This window comes from Penicillium psychrosexuale, assembly GCF_028828465.1.
Source record: "Penicillium psychrosexuale strain IBT 29551 chromosome Unknown utg000002l, whole genome shotgun sequence".
NCBI lineage: Eukaryota > Fungi > Ascomycota > Eurotiomycetes > Eurotiales > Aspergillaceae > Penicillium > Penicillium psychrosexuale.
Window position 1 is genome coordinate 3,997,956 of NW_026643187.1, and position 18,095 is coordinate 4,016,050.

At 47.8% G+C, this 18,095-nt stretch overlaps 10 protein-coding genes across 10 annotated transcripts; 6 read left to right on the forward strand and 4 right to left on the reverse strand.

Annotated features, from left to right (window-relative positions):
- Nucleotides 1-606: 606 nt before the first annotated feature.
- Nucleotides 607-1,875, forward strand: N7518_002671 (CAZyme family GT32; the record flags this gene model as incomplete). The annotated part of the gene is made up of 2 exons (XM_057183599.1): nucleotides 607-966; nucleotides 1,036-1,875. The coding sequence occupies 2 exons, from the start codon at nucleotides 607-609 to the stop codon at nucleotides 1,873-1,875; spliced, it is 1,200 nt and encodes a 399-aa protein (XP_057045049.1).
- Nucleotides 1,876-2,378: 503 nt separating this feature from the next.
- Nucleotides 2,379-2,712, forward strand: N7518_002672 (uncharacterized protein; the record flags this gene model as incomplete). Its single annotated transcript, XM_057183600.1, has 2 exons — nucleotides 2,379-2,515; nucleotides 2,586-2,712. 2 exons carry the CDS (start codon nucleotides 2,379-2,381, stop codon nucleotides 2,710-2,712), a joined length of 264 nt encoding a protein of 87 aa, XP_057045050.1.
- Nucleotides 2,713-2,824: 112 nt separating this feature from the next.
- On the forward strand, nucleotides 2,825-3,504 carry N7518_002673 (uncharacterized protein; the record flags this gene model as incomplete). Its single annotated transcript, XM_057183601.1, has 3 exons — nucleotides 2,825-2,897; nucleotides 2,961-3,218; nucleotides 3,278-3,504. 3 exons carry the CDS (start codon nucleotides 2,825-2,827, stop codon nucleotides 3,502-3,504), a joined length of 558 nt encoding a protein of 185 aa, XP_057045051.1.
- A 553-nt stretch (nucleotides 3,505-4,057) lies between these two features.
- N7518_002674 (uncharacterized protein) lies at nucleotides 4,058-5,066 on the reverse strand (the record flags this gene model as incomplete). The annotated part of the gene is made up of 7 exons (XM_057183602.1): nucleotides 4,058-4,245; nucleotides 4,380-4,508; nucleotides 4,582-4,644; nucleotides 4,707-4,727; nucleotides 4,793-4,844; nucleotides 4,902-4,955; nucleotides 5,043-5,066. The coding sequence occupies 7 exons, from the start codon at nucleotides 5,064-5,066 to the stop codon at nucleotides 4,058-4,060; spliced, it is 531 nt and encodes a 176-aa protein (XP_057045052.1).
- A 755-nt stretch (nucleotides 5,067-5,821) lies between these two features.
- N7518_002675 (uncharacterized protein) lies at nucleotides 5,822-6,992 on the reverse strand (the record flags this gene model as incomplete). Its single annotated transcript, XM_057183603.1, has 3 exons — nucleotides 5,822-6,049; nucleotides 6,098-6,388; nucleotides 6,618-6,992. The coding sequence occupies 3 exons, from the start codon at nucleotides 6,990-6,992 to the stop codon at nucleotides 5,822-5,824; spliced, it is 894 nt and encodes a 297-aa protein (XP_057045053.1).
- A 678-nt stretch (nucleotides 6,993-7,670) lies between these two features.
- N7518_002676 (uncharacterized protein) lies at nucleotides 7,671-8,602 on the reverse strand (the record flags this gene model as incomplete). Its single annotated transcript, XM_057183604.1, has 3 exons — nucleotides 7,671-7,827; nucleotides 7,907-7,984; nucleotides 8,037-8,602. 3 exons carry the CDS (start codon nucleotides 8,600-8,602, stop codon nucleotides 7,671-7,673), a joined length of 801 nt encoding a protein of 266 aa, XP_057045054.1.
- Nucleotides 8,603-9,802: 1,200 nt separating this feature from the next.
- On the forward strand, nucleotides 9,803-10,558 carry N7518_002677 (uncharacterized protein; the record flags this gene model as incomplete). The annotated part of the gene is made up of 1 exon (XM_057183605.1): nucleotides 9,803-10,558. The coding sequence occupies one exon, from the start codon at nucleotides 9,803-9,805 to the stop codon at nucleotides 10,556-10,558; it is 756 nt and encodes a 251-aa protein (XP_057045055.1).
- A 756-nt stretch (nucleotides 10,559-11,314) lies between these two features.
- Nucleotides 11,315-12,487, reverse strand: N7518_002678 (uncharacterized protein; the record flags this gene model as incomplete). Its single annotated transcript, XM_057183606.1, has 2 exons — nucleotides 11,315-11,855; nucleotides 12,036-12,487. 2 exons carry the CDS (start codon nucleotides 12,485-12,487, stop codon nucleotides 11,315-11,317), a joined length of 993 nt encoding a protein of 330 aa, XP_057045056.1.
- Nucleotides 12,488-13,874: 1,387 nt separating this feature from the next.
- On the forward strand, nucleotides 13,875-16,132 carry N7518_002679 (PHD finger domain protein; the record flags this gene model as incomplete). The annotated part of the gene is made up of 2 exons (XM_057183607.1): nucleotides 13,875-15,892; nucleotides 15,946-16,132. 2 exons carry the CDS (start codon nucleotides 13,875-13,877, stop codon nucleotides 16,130-16,132), a joined length of 2,205 nt encoding a protein of 734 aa, XP_057045057.1.
- A 661-nt stretch (nucleotides 16,133-16,793) lies between these two features.
- Nucleotides 16,794-17,989, forward strand: N7518_002680 (sideroflexin family transporter; the record flags this gene model as incomplete). Its single annotated transcript, XM_057183608.1, has 4 exons — nucleotides 16,794-16,897; nucleotides 16,970-17,103; nucleotides 17,159-17,253; nucleotides 17,303-17,989. The coding sequence occupies 4 exons, from the start codon at nucleotides 16,794-16,796 to the stop codon at nucleotides 17,987-17,989; spliced, it is 1,020 nt and encodes a 339-aa protein (XP_057045058.1).
- Between the last annotated feature and the right edge of the window lie 106 nt (nucleotides 17,990-18,095).

Sequence of the window (18,095 nt, forward strand, 5' to 3'; positions counted from 1 at the left end):
ACATGTTTTGGGAGTTGAAGATGGGAGAATCGAGGATTCTCAATTCAACCAGTACCGTTTGCTATTAAAAGAATTGAAAGAATGAAAGAATAAACAGAATAGTAATAGTTATTGGCTTCACGCGTTTTCTAAATGTATGATCCAAATAATTAAATTCGTTGACGCTTAGATGTATAGAAGCACGACTATGTTGTAGCCAAGCTTTTCTGGACTCTCGTGCCTTATCGGTTTATAGTTCCTGATTGGGAGTGCCAAGACATACACGGGCGGTCAGCCCCACATGCAAACAATCAGGGAACAAGGTCGACGGTGCAAATGTTCTCTCTTTCTTAGAATTGGACATGGATCTGGAATCACAGACAACAGACAAGCATTCAAATATCTTCACAAAGTCCTCTCTACCTCAATCTCTCCAAATATCGCAATTAACACCAGTGAACCCCTCCAAACTCAGTTTCCCGGGTCCATCACAGTTACACCAATCAGGCGAAACCAATGAAATGAGACCTTCCCGGGGTCTATTTGGGGGCTTAGACTGATAGCCCAAAGAAAATTCACCCCTCAACGGTCTCTTATTTGTCATGGCTAGTCCTCTCACCACTCACCATGAGAAATCGCGTGTTTCTGGGGTTTCCAAACCGGCATAAATATGTCCTGGTGGCTGCGATTCTAACTCTATTTATTCTTTTCAAGTCTGTGCCCACATCCAAGCTCGATCCCCACACCAAGAAGCTGTACGGGGAAGACCGACCGCGGTATCTTCACCAGTCTACATTTCGCACGAACCCAGACCATGAATACGAGCTCAAGCTCTCTAATGCGCTCCGCGCCATAGAGATAGAAAGGGAAATGCGACACGATGAGGATGCAACACATACACTGTGGCAGATTATGCTGCCAGGAGTCAGCCAGCGAAGCGACGATTCAATTCAATTCGAGGAAAAGAATTCAGAATGGAAATACAAAGTAAGACCGACAACGGACAATTCATATCTTGATTATACCAGGTCAACCGACTAACTTTACAATTTACAGCTGATAGAAGCCGACTGGGCTGACAAATTCATTTTCGACACTCTGGAATCCATCCCAGACATCGCTCGACTCTACAAATCATACCCACACTCCGTCCACCGCGGCGATCTCCTCCGCTATTTGATTCTATGGTACTACGGCGGCTACTACGCAGACCTCGACATATATCCCGCACGAAGCATCAAATCATGCCCGTCACTGCGCGACTCCATCTTCAAAGCCAACACGGTTAACGCGAATGTGTCGCTAGTTGTCGGAATTGAAATCGACGAGCCATTCGCTTCGCCGCAGAAGATGCGCGACTGGCACTGGGCCCGACGCTACGGCTTCATCCAATACTCAATTTATGCGCCACAACGGTTTAGTCCGCTACTAAGAGAGATCATCGTCCGTGTGTTGTCCCATACGAAGCAGCGAGTCGACGAGGGTCATTTCTGGAATAGGAGATTCAACGAAATGGATACGATGGAGATCACCGGCCCCGGCGTGTTTACAGATGCTATTCTCGATGTGCTGTCGGATACATTGCCATCTACACATCGGTTAGTACAACAGTCTGTGGATGCGGACGCTGGGTTCTCGTCCTCGGCTTCGTCTGTGCAGCGTGTGACGTGGGCGCCTTTCCACGGGATTCAAGAGCCGCTCTGTGTTGAGAGTTCGGAGACTAAGCCTGGCAAGCTAATGGGAGGGCTGTGTGTTCTACCTGTTAACGCTTGGGGTAATGGACAGCGGCATTCTGGATCCGAGGGCTTCAGTAGTCAACAAGCTTGTATTAACCATCGGTTTGGGGGGACTTGGAAGCCTTGGAAACAGAGCTGGCGGAAGTATCTCTTTGGCTGAGAGGATATGATTTTAATGTTTACATCTGGTGTTCCGGGGTGTACAGGTCATGGCGTTTTATGGTATCTTCCTGATTAATGCTACCAATGTCTTTGTTTCTAATATTGATATCCCATAGACTGTGTTCTTAATTGGAATACTATTCAAGTTAAAACAAACTTGATTCCTTTATTGCAAGTTGATATATCGAGGTTAACTTCTAACCTGCCCTTATAAAGGTGGGCTGGAAGAGCGAAGAACAAGTGAAGAACAAGTGAGGAATAAGTGAGTGATACCTCAGATCTACTAGGTACCAGCTCTGGGGTAGTGTTTGCTTTGAGATAAGTACTTTAATAATGGCAGTGAATGGGAACAATCCTGGAACCGCCTAGCAAACATTTATGTCTCTCTATATTAACCCACTCATTCCCCCGTCGCTTCTCCCCTGAACATCCTCTCTCCTCGTTCTCGCAAGTGGCAACTGTCAATCCCACAGCATCAACATTGCATCCAATTTTTCGGGAATGCCCCCAAATCAGTCGACCCCGATCCCCTCTGATATCACGCAATGGAAAAAAGCAGCCAAGAGAGCAGAGGCCACATTGAGGACGAGCATCCACACCAGAGACCCGTTCAAATCAGGCTCTAAGATATTCGAAGAGTAATTTCTGCTTCTGAGATTACAACCAACAGCAACGGGTGAACCAATTACCGTACTTGGTACCTACGAGTGAGGAGAGGGCCTATGACAAGAATGAGGAGCTTGTGAATGCTTCACTTGTCATTTTCTTACAAGCAGTCTGCGCGAAGCACTCTGATGTAGATAGTGACTGGAATCAGCGTGATCTGGATCATTGACTAAGTTGAAGCAAGATGTTTTATTCTGGCTGAACTAGTCAGACCAGGAGGTCAAAGTCGCATTGACCATAAGAGTCGCTCGGAGGGGGAGGAAGACTGTCACTATTGAAAAATGGGCAGTCGACATTGGAGAATGTTCCCCCACTCCTACATCACCCAAGCCCGCCAAACCCTTACGTTGAGAGGTGAAGGCCTGACATTATTTCCCGCGCGCTTCCAATGAAGCAGTGTGAATTTGCTTGCCTTAGTAAGGCCTCAAGTTACCACTCCAAAATTCGATTTCAAGAAGGTCAAGAATGACAAGGAAAACGGAGAGCTGAGATCAGACGCCTTCAGCTTGTCATGCCAGGTAGACGGCTTCCTGGAGTCGAAGTCAACCTTTCGAGCACAATCAATCCTCGAAGCGAAAGCTCTAAGGCGGTTAAGCCATGAACCGAATGTCTATTGGCAAGATACCATGGAAATGGTTACAGCCCTGTTAAATGCGCATCCCTTCCCAAGGACAGGTAGGCCTATGCAGTAATATCGCTGTATTTGAGTTTCTATACTGATATAACAATTAGAGTGACGCTCTTTTCTCAGACTGGATCTGAGCTGAACCTGCTCAACGCCTCTTACAAGGACGGGTATAGACAATACATGCAGGGTGATCCGGGAAAGCGCTCCTTGAGAGTCTCGTTTCGCCTATATGGTCCATATCTTATCACTGAAAAGACATACGTCTTGTACTTTGCCAGGCTAGCTCTGGCCGTCGCTCTCCGTGCAAGCGAAGAGGAGGATGCAAGGACCTAGGAGTTCAAGGACGCCCTCGCCTCTGCTGCGAGCGCTGGTTCTGCTGCCGGCACTGGTGAGTATCCCACGACATATTAATGTTGTCTATCCCTATGAGAAGCTCACAGTCCCCAATAAGTGCATTTCAACTAAAATACGAAGTATAGAGAGACAGAGGAGCAGAGAAAAACAAGGGACTTTGGCTATAGCACTAAAGTCAATCGCCTTGTCATTATGGCTGAACTGCTACCCCTAAACTCTTTGGGTATCAAATCGGTAAGCAAGACAAAAACGACCTTGTCCCCGGCGGGTATATCATATACCTTGTATGGGAAAAAGTGCGAGGAGATTCTCTTAGCTCTTAGGAGTTCTGGAGTTCTGGAGCCTTCCCTATCACACAATTCCACAGTGTGATCCAAGGTCACTTACTAGGGTTTAGGCAGTTTATCAAGGATGCTCCCTGGCTTGAGGACCACTGCGGATGCTACCACTCGCTGGAAGGAGACGTTCCTTCGTATTATAATAAGTATTAATAGTGAATTGTGGACACACGAATGAATATTGATTTCTTTGCCTAGGCCCACAAATCCCAGGGTACCTCCAAGGTAACCCTACGATCCTGGATGAAGGTAGTAATAACACTGGGTAAATACCCAGACAGGTCTTCTACTTCCTCGTCCGTTAATTCCATCCCGGGGACCAATGAAGCAAGAGTGATACGGTAGGCAGCTCCCACCGTGGGGACTACTGCACTAGTGGTGCCTATTTTATTCGAATATTAGCATTGCTCCTCAGCAAGACCTGCAGTCGATCTTCTACTGGAGATGAGATGCTTCCTCCTAAGCGAACAGCGGAGGAAGGGGCCATAATTTAGAGTGCGAGGGTATACAGCTTACTGGGCATGGAGGGGGACACGGCAGGAGGATCTACTACTGGAGTAGTGATGGCCGGGGGAGGTGCCTGCGAGGCAACAGTAGGGGAGTCGGTCGAAGGGGAGGCGACAGGAGGAGCAGTGGAGGATTCTCCTTAGAATGTATTAGTATTGCTTCTGGTATAGTTATAGGAATAGACAACATTAATATGTCGTGGGATACTCACCAGCGCCGGCAGCAGAACAGGTGATAGCAGCAGAAGCGAGGGCGTCCTTAAGCTCTTTGGCGGCTAGATGTACTATTAGTACCTCTCATTCTCTTGATATTGGCCATGGTAGACAGAGCTATTACCTTTCTCCCTCGAAAGTATTGCTGTATTTATGGGTTAGCTTTCTGTCCAACTCGAGTGGTCTCAGCCATGATAATGTGAGACTAACCTCTGATCTTTTTCCCTCCTCGGGGGCGCTGACGCTTTCCCCCTTTTTTGAACTGTACGCATCAATGTATCTCCTCATCATTAAATCATCTCAAAGATTGAGTGCTTACAGTGGTGGGGGCATTGGGGGCATTGGAGACGCTGGGAGCACTGGGAGCAGTGGCCTGGCACGGCTGTCAGTGTTCATTCACATATTGAGTGAGGACATGGGATGACCACACGACATGATCATCAATAAAGATGAGACTTACGGGAGTCTTTCTTTTCTGAGACATGGCGATGGCGAGTAGAAGGAAGATGATAAGATGATAGGATGATAGGAGAATAGGAGAAGAGGGAAAAAAAGGAAAGGGAAAGGGAAAGAGCCACAGGGGGAAGGAGCCAGCATAGGCAGGAGCACTACACGTCTTCCTTATCTACGAACTTCAGTTTATCTGACGTCTTGCACGACATTACCTTCACCTTCCCTTTTGGGAAGGACCGTGAAGATTCTCTCCACCAGTACTAATACCTCCCTCTCCCACGATGCTCGCTAACGGACTCGATCCTCTCGACCTAATGTCCGAACGAACGAACTGCGAACGATATGTTGGAGTGGAGGTACACTACAATGGTCGATTGCTTGAGAGCATACCCGCCGTAGAGCCTTGCCAAGTATGATCATTGCTTGCTGCGCAATACAGCTCAGCTCCAGAAAGAGGTCCGTGTCTGGGTATAGGAACACTAGGTAGATCTAGCTAGATACGTTGATTGGTCGGTGTTATGAGTGTTGCTTGAAGAATGATATGCTCCCTTATAGAGCCGGCTTTTCATTCTAAGTGACATGAAGATCGCCTACGATTGATCTCCTCACAGCTAACCTTCACGGAAATCGTACGCTTGGACTTTAGAACATTGAGGCTCGCTCATGTAGGGATCTAGCGTAATTGAGTACTTATTAGGAGGGCGCTTTAAGTTCGCAATATTACGCAATAGGATTAACGTTATCTTTGTATTACCAGGGAACCATTTCTAATCTAACAGCCAGAAATCATTTTTCAGGGTCAAGGTTTTCTTTGTCCAAGCCGGAGGGAGAGGCTTGATGCTGAACACGAGGAGATGGCGACTGCTCTTCAACCAGAACAGGCTCTATTTCTAGACCATCTCGGGGGTTGCAATTGTTGTAGCGAATGAAAAGCTCCATCTTTCCATCGCTATCTACAAAATTGTAGATCGGCGAGGATTGGACAAGTAAGGTACCAGAATTGTCGAACTTCGCCTATAGGAGACGACCGTGCCTTGGCCCAAAGAGTGAGATGACGAGGACTGGGAAGAATGAGGTATGCTCAAATTCTGGCTGTTCGAGACGGCAGTAGAGGGTGTTTGCAATAGACGCTAACTCGCTATGGAGTAGTTCATTTTCTTTAGCCTTTGTACCAGTGAGAGTCACAAGTTTGATGTGAGGGCGAGTGGTCTTCGGATCCTTGAAATCGTCAAGCCATTGGCGGATAGAATGGGCGGTCCATCTCGGAACATCCCGAGGCTTTGAATGTCCAGTTTTAACACCGCATAACATTCCTGTTGGAGTATCGTTAAAAGAATTTTCAGCCCTAATAGCCTATGTTAGCGACGTAGTCATTAAGCATAGAACGAGACTCACTTGATATTATCCCAATGCGAGAGGTCCTGTATCAAGGAGGTGGATCTTCCCCTCTTCCTCTTCCTCTTCCTCTTCCTCTTCCTCTTCCTCTTCCTCTTCCTCTTCCTCTTCCTCTTCCTCTTCCTCTTCCTCTTCCTCCCCCCTCCTCCTCCCTCTCGTCCTCCCTCTCAGCCCGTGACTCAAAGACTTCAATATAGAAGGCAATTTGACCAGCTCTCTCCCATATGAGGCAATCTTCAGGAACATCGCCTGTAACATCATGAAAAGTGTCCTTGAATTCGTTGATGTAGTGATACTCGTCCCCAGGAAGTGCTTCTCTATCCATTTTGAATGTTTCAAGCTCTTCATGGGTAAGTGGCTGGAAGAGACAAGCTTCCGAATCGGTGAATGTGTGATCCTCTGGATCGATGGACTGGACAGAGACTCGGAATTGAGCTAGCTCAGCATGCGTATAGGTAGGCTTAGACCGAGACTGGAGCTCATAGACGATGGACCGCACTGCTTTCTTGTACTTGTCTCTTAGGTGAGCACGTTCCTGCGGATCAATCAAGGAAGAAGCCATGGTGGACAATAAGGAAGAAAGGGTAATAATGTTGCAACGTAGAGACAGAAAGATGATTTTGGGGGCAATGAGTACGAAAGAGGAGAACTGATTGCATCACAATTGATGCCCTAAAACTTTAAGTTTTAGAGAGGGAAAGGATTTCACGTGTTAGATCTTTTAAGAGAGAAGAATGCATTCAATACAGAATAACTAAGATGGAGAGAAAGAAGAAGCAAGTTGCAAAGTGGGAAGCAGCCTATTGATATAGCTGTCCCTTTGCAAACATTGCAAACAAAATCTATCTAGCAAACAATTCAATGAAGCAACAGCAGATAGTCGCCGATCCGTAGAGTCATAGAATAAACAATCATGCAGACGGTAACAAATTATGTGATTGCCTACTTCGTCGATGACCACATAATTATCCTGGCCATCGTGTGCCTTGATGTCCGAGTGACTAACGCAGAAGAGTTGTCCAATTTCTTGCCGGATGTCATTAAGAACTTCATTGATGAGTGTGGATTAATCACCCTTTGTAGACAATCAAGAAAATAATCTTATTGCAGGAGAATATAAAGATGTCATTCTTTCCAAATATTACGTGCCAACAGTGTGCGTTCATGAGATTTGATGGATTCTTCTTTGAGCTAGTTGGTTAACTGCACGAGACGAAGCGATGGGGATTGCCCTTCCTTCTCACCACCTCCAGCCATGTTTTCCAAATTCGACATCCTTCGCCATATGCTCATAGTCACGCGAGGAGTTCAGGGCCAAGAAAAACATCACGAAGTTGAAGTCTTTCCATTTCGTGTCCGAGGGGACGTAGACAGCCCGTTTGAAACCGGAGATTTTGCTGCGTATTATTAGCCTGAGATTATAGAGATAGAACTCAACATGTTATTAGAGATTATAAGAGATGGAATATAACATACATATCACCTGTGGTTTTGTCGAGGATGATGTTGCTCGCAGTTGAGCGGAGCGGCTTGTACTTAGCCTTCAGAAGTTCCCTAATTCTAGTTAGCTGTGTGTATACAATAATGAAGCCGCAGAATAACAAACATGTAGGCATTTTTGAAGTTCTTCCGGATGGTTTGTCGTCGGTGATAGGGAAGGCTCCAGAACTCCTGAGAGCTAAGGGAATCTCCTCGGACTTTTTCCCATACAAGGTATATGATATACCCGCCGGGGACAAGGTCGTTCTCATCTTGCTTACCGATTTGATACCCAAAGAGTTTAGGGGTAGCAGTACAGCCATTCTCTGTAAAACTCTTCAGGGCACTTAGCTCCGTATGTCTGCGTGGCTTACAGGCCTGTTTCCTCCGAACCGCCAAGTTGTCAAGCTCAGTACCAGCCAGAGGAATCTGTTTGTAGATACGCATAAAGGCATAGACATCATTCTTAATATCGCGACAACGATATTTTCCAACGGTATATGCCGGGCCCATACCAACGTCGAAATCCTCTGGGTCAATCGGGGTTGGTTTCTCACTCAGCTTTTCCACTATGAGCCATGTGCGAGTGGGATAGAGAGTAGCGTATTGTTTATTCAAAGAGTCCGGGCAGTGTATAGTGATCTTTTCATCAATCATCTTAGGAAGAACTGGATGAGCTTCCATTTCGGACATAGTGAGCGTGAAAAGGAGGGGGTAGGGGAGGGTATCGAGAGGCAAGGAGAAGAGAGAGCAATTGCATGGGAAAAAGAAGAGGGAGAGGAACAAGCTGGCAGTCCTGGAGAACATATCATGTGATGTCAACATACGCGCATAATGGCCGATAGTACGGGTGCGGCTGTACGGTTCCAGTTGAGGGGGGTCTTGTGTGATACCAAGGGTACCTGCCCGTGGACATGGATATGGATAAGCTTCGAAAGAACATAGACCAACAAGAAGGAGGCTAAGTGCAGTTCGAGCCTCGCTGTCAATCTTCACCGGCGAGATGATTACTATTGATTGCTATTGGCATTTAACCATCTGCTATTAACCGTCTAACTCGGCTTCTAGCATTGTCCTTGCCTATTCCGACCATATGTCAATTTCCTTTTAGCTTTCAGTCAGAACTAGAAGATTCAAATGACTACGCGAAGATTTATTCTAATCAATCTTTTAAACCATCTTCAGGTAATAGACACATCGCTATATTTCGTTACTATCCTCGTAATCTATCAATATACCAGGCCGAATGTCTTTAGCCCCGCCTTATTGAGTAGTTAGTTATACGTGAACTCATTACGTAAATTGCATTTGGCATCTATATTAGGATGATCTCTATTGTTGTAGTGGTCATTTGCCACGTATAGGTACATATACGTGCAGCTATTATGTGGTACCTATAACGATATGATCGCGACAGCACTCTGCAGCTAGTTTTTATTTCGTTCAAGATAGACTGCAGAAAGTATAAGCCGTTTAGTTTTCAACTACCTATGAAGAAAATGAAATAGTTATCCGGGCCGTACAATAGTTGTAGTGTCTCTTTTAGGTGGTAGTACCAATTTTCGTTTGTCGAATTCTAGAGACGTAAGTAACCATAACCAATATGAGAAGCATCCCGTTTAGGATACATCAGGCAGCACTTAGAAGGAATTGATCAAGTTTAGGAGTGTCTATTAGTATCAGCCTTTGAACCTCCTTTTCCTTCCATTGCTTCCACATCCCAACAAAGTGTTTTGATAGCTATTTTACACTCTAGACTACCATCCTATACTATTTCTACTCGCATTTTTCCTCAACTGTCTAATCTTCATATGTGAGTCTTACCAGGGATATTTCACGTGAAGCTTAATTGGTATACTAACAAAAAGCCCCTTTCAGTATCAACTCATCATAATGGCTTTGAACCCAACACCGATTACATCGGGCCAGGCAGTCCAGAGTCCTCTCCCTGAACTTTTCATTGCTTCACATAGGACCACAACCTCCGCAATGCATGATATCGCCTACATTGGCAACCTAGCTCAATGGCCGAACTTCACGTCAGAGGTTAGCGCTAAAGCGAGCGAACCTTGGTCCTCGGTTGTCGTTGATCTTGAAATTCAAGCCCGCGATATCAAGCGAGAAGATGTATATATCGCCGATGAAATGGGCCTTCGTGGACGGTTTCAACAGTCTGTGGGTCAAGTTCTTGGGACGGTCTTCAGAGCGGAGAACGTGAACATTCGCTTTGCTGACTTCAAGTCGGCTGGTATTCCCTACAGGAAGACACCGGATATTGCTCTGGTACGATACAATCGCCCCTTTACACTCAAGGCTGTAGGCGAGCTCAAAGTCCCCTGGATTGATGACCACGGACTGGCGGCGCGGCGTTCGGATGATAGCCTGTGGCGTGCTACCATTGGGCAAGTAGCCGAATATATGATTGACAAAAGGGTTCCATATGGGTTTCATTCCACCTATACAGAAACTGTATTCCTACGATATATCTGTGTTAACGGAATGTGGCGGATGGAATACTCACCCATCATCGACAACGAGGGCACTGGAGTTTCAGTAAAGCAATGTTTTTGGTACTTCTCATCGCTGGCGCTTGGCGGGCGGCCTATTAGAGACCGGACTGACAAGGACGATTTGATCTCTCGCGATTGACTTTAGTGCTATTAGCCAAAATCCCTTTTTTTCTTCGCTCCTCTGTCTCTCTATACTTCCTATATTAGTTGAAATGCATTAATTGGGGACTGTGAGCTTCTCCGCCAGGTTCCATGACATTGTTAGAGTGATTCAAGTGGTGCCTGACAAGATAACCTAATTTTTCCGATGTCGTTGACACTATCAGGTGGTCTCCTCATCTAATTGTATCCGCTTTAAAACGCTGATTGTGGCTACAGGGCGGACGATAGGATAATTCTCAATAAGATTTACCTCAAGAGGTTTAATTAATTAGGATGAGTATAGACTTAGATGGCCCGGGCCTTCCGCTAGGCCTTCATTCCTACACCACCGCCAGCACATCTCTCAGATATTGCTCACTACGATTACCCACCGGATCAAATCTTCTTCCACCGAGTTATCGAGCATGAGGTTGAGGAAGCCGTTCTTTTGGCATCTGCCAGCGAAGCACCAGGCGAGGATGCGCTGCCCAAAAGCTCGTGGCATAACCTGATCAGGATCCCATCGGCCCTGCAAACCCCACTATTCGATGCATACATTCGCATCGGCCATAATCCCACACACTTCGTACACCCACTTCCAACAGTCCACCACAGTTGTATCACGCAAAGCGGGCGATCAAGACTACCAAGTAGCTAAATCCTACCGCCCGGTAGCGCTCATCAACACCCAGGCTAAAGTCCTCGAGACAGTGGTATCGAAGCGCCTTGGTTAGCCAGAAATCATTTCTGGGGATCAAGATTTTCTTTGCTTGATCCGAAGAGCGAGGCTTGACAAGCGAGGAGATGACGACTGCTCTTCAACTAGAACAGGCTCTATTTCTGGGCCTCGGGGTTTGCAATTGTTGTAGCGAACGAAAAGCTGCATCTTTTCATCACTGTCCACAAAATTATAGATCGGCGAGGATCGGACAAGTAAGCCGGAATTATCGAATTGAGCCTGTAGGAGACGACCGTGCCTTGGCCCAAAGAGCGAGATGACAAGGACTGGGAAGAATGAGGTATCCTCGAATTCTGGCTGTTCGAGACGGTAGTAGAGGGTATTTATAATAGATGCTAACTCGCCATGGAGTAGTTCATTTTCTTTAGCCTCTGTACCAGTAAGAATCACAAGTTTGACGTGAGGGCGAGTGGTCTTCGGATCCGGATCCTTGAAATCGTCAAGCCATTGGCAGATAGAATGGGCATTCCATCTCAGAATATCCTGAGGCTTTGAATGTCCAACTGTAATACCAGATAACATTCCTGTTGGAGTATCGGTGAAAGAGTTTTCGGCCCTAATAGTTAACCTATATTAGCGACTTGGTAATTAAGCATAGAACGAGACTGCCACGGATAACTTTGTGCGCTACTATATATATTGGTCCTGGGCATGTCTGAGCTCTCGCTCTGACTTAATGGTCTTTTGGCCGAGCGGAGGAGACGTGCGCCCGGGAATATCCTTTACAGAGACTCACTTGATATTATCCCAATGCGAAAGGTCCTGTATGGAGGAGGTCGATCTCCCCCTCTTCCTGTCAGACTGTGACTCAAAGACCTCAAGATAGAATACAATTTGACCAGCTCTCGTCCATATCTGGGAATCCTCAGGAATCCTATCTGTCACGTCATAAAACGTATCATCGAATTCGTCGATACAGCGAGAACCGACCTCAGAAAGTGCTTTTTTATCGAGTTTGAATGTTTTAAGCTCTTTCTGTATAAGTGGCTGGAAGAGACAAGCTTCCGAATCTATGAATTCATGATCTTCCGGGTCGATGGATTGGACGGACACTTGGAACTGAGCGAGCTCAGTATACGTGTAGGTAGGCTTGGACCGAGACTTGAGCTCATGGATAAGGGATACCACTGCTTCCTTGTACTTGTCTCTTGGACGAGCCCGATCCTGCGGGTCAATAGATGAAGCCATAGTGAATGATAAGAAAGAAAGGGTGATATTGTAGAGACACAAAGACTTGAATGATGAAAGACTGATGAAAGAGAGTTAGCTACTAAGCCTAATTAGGAAGTTGTAGCTCCGAATATAATGAGCCCGCTCAATAAAAGTATAGTCAAAAGTGATATACATTTAAATCCTCTAGCTATAAAAATGAGGAGGGAAAAAAGACAGCTGAAAAGCCATCTGAAAAGATATCTGAAAAGACAATAACATATGTTGTACTTTGGAACCACGCACTGTGATAGTAATACGCAGGGACGCGCTAAACCAGAACAGGCACGCTAAGCTCTTTTGGGCAATTCACCGTCCGAGTGTACGGAGTACGGAGTATACAATATAGACAACAAGAGTCAAAGCCAGTCTGAGTATAGGGAAGAACATGGAGTAGCTGATATAATCTTCGGGCACAAAGAGATACCAGGAAGGTTTGCTAGGGGGTTTAGCTCTCCAAACCCTAATTCACCCTTGAACACGTCGGACCTCCCCCTTTCATCCATGAGGTGGTTCTCAAAGTGGGATATCCCAATATTACATTCTGGTATTCTGATATTCTAAAGCTATGAAGCTCTAAGCTCCAATATCGACCCCATAGAAAGTACAAAGATATGTATCATATCCGGAGTCTCCACATCTTACATGTCGTCATTGGTGAGATTGGTCTTTGATCCTAAACAGAGCTGGACCGGCATCCCCGACGGCTCAATCTCGCCCAGGCTTGCTATTATAGGTCGAGATCGGCAAGGGGAGAGTCTGACTTTGACCTTCCAAGGCGCTGGATGTATGAACATGATATATGAGATGATTCACATTCTTTTGTTCCTGCATGAAGCACAACATACATTGTATTCCATACTCCCTGGACTTCGAATGGAACATCGAAGCTGTGGATCAGTGGATTCTAATGAAAAAATTTAATAAATTCGAGTCTCCACGTAAAGAAAGAAAAAGAAAAGAAGAAAAAGGAATAAAAGGAAAAACGAAATTTCTTCCCTGAAAAAAAAAAAAAGGAATCCGACAAACAGAGCAAATCCCAAAAAACACCTTCGCTCCCCTCCGACTCTCCTTCCGATATCATTTCCCTTACTCTTTGCCGACCTACCCAACACACAATATGAATTAACTCCAATGATCCTATTTGCTGTCCCCAATTCCTGTCATTCTCAATCAATTAAGGTTGCCTGGCAGCTTGATCTTCAATGGTTACTGGGTCTGTGTTGCTGACATGAGTTGGGATCACCCTGTCCACAGGTATGCATTCTCCCTTGATGACACCCCCTTGTGGGGGTATCACATTGTAGTCCTCTATTCTTTTTATTTTTACAATTCTGTACTGTATGCCTATGTGACAAAACCGCTCATGGATTCATTTATGTTTAGCTTCAGCTATGCCAACGGTGAACCTCAAACTCCGACGAGGACTCCGAATACCTTCGACTCGTTTCACACCCCGAAACTCGAATCCAGCTTTTTTGACCCCCGGGTGACTTGGGATACCTCCGATCCTTATGCTTCCAGCCCGGAGCTCCTCCGCACGCCGCAGAAGTTTGGTCTAGGCTCGAATTCACTGAAAGGTCACAATGGGGAGACTACTGGTTACAGGGGGAGGTCCTCGGACCAGACCGATACGGCCAGACGGATTCGCCCGGTGAAGCCTCTGCCGAGTATGGGCGAGGATTACCCTCGGACAACGGGATCGGCCAAGTCAGCAGCCTCGATGCAAACCCCGCCGCCGACAAGTGCATCTAGACGAAAAGTCCCCGAGTTGGATCACCCCGATGGACAGACACAAGGAGAAACGCCGGGCATGGGAGGTCATTTGGAAACACCCAGTCGTCTTCTTGGAGCATCTCCTCGGATGTTTGGCAACCTCCAATCCTCGCCCGATTTGTTTCAGCTGGCTTCATTGGATCCCACTGGCTCGCCTTTCTTCCCACAGCAACGACTGTTCTGGGATCATGATCTAGACAATACGAATGAGGTTCCTTTGCCCAGCAACGGGAATAATCTCAATGCTCGTCAGACTTCCGTTTACCCACAACACATCCCCCAATTACCAACCATTGGTTCAGTTGATGCTCCCGACTTTGGCAACGGTTTTGGAATGTCAGCACCACCCACTGATGCTGCCCTATTTCCTGAGCCATTCTCTACCTCTCCCCGGCTCCCGGTCACCAAGGCTGAGGATCCAGCTCTGTTTCTGAGTTCCCCAGCTCGGAGATTCGGAGGTCCTCAACTTACACCAGAGACACGGTCTCTTCGTGGCCTTCGACAGCCCTATCACCACCAGGCAGAAGAGTCCAGGCGGGAGGAGCTTATCCGAGCACAGGCACCCAATGGCCACCGATCCGATCCTTTCACGGTTTTCCCGGGCGAGAGCGAGGAGGAGGATGACGACTACACACCGAGGGGAATACGACCAGCTCTAACCCGCAGTGCGACCCACCATGGCCTGTCTAGTTCATCCCGGCCGCACAGTCAGGCCGGGGGTTTCATGGCATCCACCAACGGAATCCGAAAGAGCCCAAGTAAAGGGCGTTCGTCTCCAGTAAAGTCCACGCGTCCAGCCCCCTTGACACGATCTAGTACGACAGCCACCGGCTCCTTACCGCGCTCGTCGTCTGTAGTGCTTCGCATCGGTCGAGATGGCCGTGCAAAGGCTGAAATGGAGCCCCTCAGTGAGGCCCCCACAGGGCTGACCGATCCCCTGACTGGGATTGATCTGGATGGCTCTGCAACCGAGAGTGAATCTGATTCAGCTGAGTTCTCGGAATATCCCGTGTTGCATCGCGCTCAGTCGTCATTTTCACTTTATGATATCTCAAGGCGTCCACTATCCCGGAGTGATTCGGGCTCCCGGCCTCTTTCAAAGGGCTCCTATGCTTCCACCGTCGGCTCATCACACTCGGGTCGGATGTCACCCTGGGCTGGCTCTTCTATGGGAGGCGGGCGAGCAACGTATCGTGGATCTCCTGATATTAAGCGGACACCCAAACGGCATTCGTCTCTGCTGCACTCGGACTCGACATATACTCGGGGTAGCGTGGCATCAGACTTGTTACCCGGAGAGGATGATGAAAGTGGTGATGCTCAATCTGCGCTCCGACAGGTCCTCAAAGAACGCGGCCGGGGACCAAGATCCACGAACGCGTTTGGTAACCGACTTTCGCGGTCATCACACACCTTTACTCATCTCCGCTCATCACCACCCCGCCTTGGCAGTGATTTTGACATACATCCCCGCCACAATGCTTCTCCCACGACTTTGACCGACCCTGATCTTGCAACCCCAGGCACAGAGCGTCACAGCAACCCCAGTAACGGTACACGATGTGTCTGCCGCTCGATGGATAATGGTGGCCATCTCATGATTCAATGGTGAGTTCCTCTATCGGCCTTGATTTCAAAGTCGATTGTACTAACTTTCCCAGTGAATCGTGTACACATTGGCTGCATACCAGATGCGTTGGATTGGAGCGTGCAAACCTGCCCTCCGTCTATGTCTGCGTCTTTTGTGCTCAAACACCATCCCGACAACACCGTGCCCGAACAACTTATGTTCCCACGGTCCAAGCCCCTCCCTCTCCCTTGGCCCACAAGTCATTCCGCTTCCGGTAAACCCGGTGCGTTGACTGCCATCTTGGATTGCATATATGTCTTGGAAAGACCGGTGCCTTTTGATTTCTTCTGTGTTCTTTCCCCAATCGGGCTCTCTTAAACTCTGCATTAGCCGGGCCACCCTGCCCCATTTCATAATCGCCCGAACCCCATTACCCTCATGATACCTATGTACTATTCCCTCACAACCCTGGACGAAATCAGAATAGAATCATTTCTATACTTCTCCGCACATTTTGTATTATTTGTAGCCTGCATAACCACCCCCCGCATATCGGAGTAGCTAACCGGTCTCGGGAGAGGAGCCGGCCCGGGGTCTAACCCCAAGAAGGCCCGACTTATTTAATTTCATAAAAGCCCATCGATCCCTCTTTCTCAGTCAGTTTCTCAATTTTACTCCTCTTGGCCTCCTAGTTGACTGAACCTCACCGTGTTTACAGTAGACCCTTTACAAAAAGCCCTATCAGGTACCCCGGGCCGGTGAATTGTATAGATCGGGCTACAGTCTGATTGGTCAATTCTCACTTATCGGCTCACCGCCTTTTTATCAAAAAGCACTTTTCTCCGCGCGGAGTCATATTGCGCTCTTTCTTTTTTTGCGCGCCATTCACACTCTTTGGTCTCATTCCAGTCATTCGTGCTTCGCCGCTCACTCGCTCCAATGTCTGCCTCTCTCCCTGGCAGTCGGGACCTGCCTGCGTCGCCATATGATCTGAAGACCTATTGGGGTCGCGTGCGCCATGCCGCCGACCTTTCTGATCCTCGGTAAGTTCAAAGAGAAGAGATTAGTGGCATTGAGAGATCCCCAGCGTATACTGATCATGTCAATTATGTTAGCACCATGTTTGTTTCGTCCGCCGGGCTTGAAAACGCCAAGAACCTCATTGCTTCTTACAAGCAGAACCGCATCCCGGTCATGACACCGGAGTTGTGGTCGGCGAAGAAGATCGTTGATGCGACATTGCACCCTGGTATGGGCTCGTTCAATGTCAAGTAATAGCCATTGGCTAACTCGCGACCGATCAGATACTGGAATGCCCGTCTTCTTGCCTTTCCGCATGTCGTGCTACGTGCTCTCGAACTTGGTCGTCACAGCAGGCATGCTGACCCCAGGATTGAAGGTGAGCACCTCTGCATATGCAACATATGAACAATGTACTGACAATATAGACAACCGGAACCGTTCTCTGGCAAATCGGTAACCAATCCCTCAATGTCGCCGTCAACAACGCAAACGCCAACAAATCTACCCCCCTCTCCATGTCGCAAATTGGCAAGTCATACCTCCTGGCCGTCTCAGCCTCCTGCTCCGTCGCAGTCGGTCTGAACGCCCTCGTCCCCCGTCTCAAGAGCATCTCCCCAAATACCCGCCTCATTCTCTCCCGCCTCGTCCCCTTCGCCGCTGTCGCCTCCGCCTCCGCCCTGAACGTCTTCCTCATGCGCGGCAATGAGATCCGCCACGGCATTGACATCTACCCTGTCCTTTCAGAGGCTGAACGTGCCAAGCGCGAGCTCGGTGAGCACGCAGAGCCAGTTCAGAGCATCGGCAAGAGCAAGAAGGCGGCTACCCTTGCCGTCGGCGAGACGGCCATCTCCCGTGTCCTGAACGCTACGCCTATCATGGTCCTACCGCCGCTTATCCTCGTTCGTCTCGAGAAGACGGACTGGCTGCGTGCCCGTCCCCGCATGGTTCTGCCTATTAACTTGGCGCTGATTCTGGGTACTTCGCTCTTCGCGCTGCCGCTTGCGCTCGCTGCGTTCCCGGCTCGCCAGGCTATCAATGTTAACAGCCTTGAGGAGGAGTTCCACGGTCGTGGTGGTGACCTAGGCATGGTGGAGTTCAATCGCGGAATGTAAGTTTTGATCTTTGGTGTTTCGCAGCGTGCATATCACATATCCTTGCATAGGTCAGAAAATATATATACCTGTTTCCCGTTTATAAATGTCATTACTGTTGTCCATA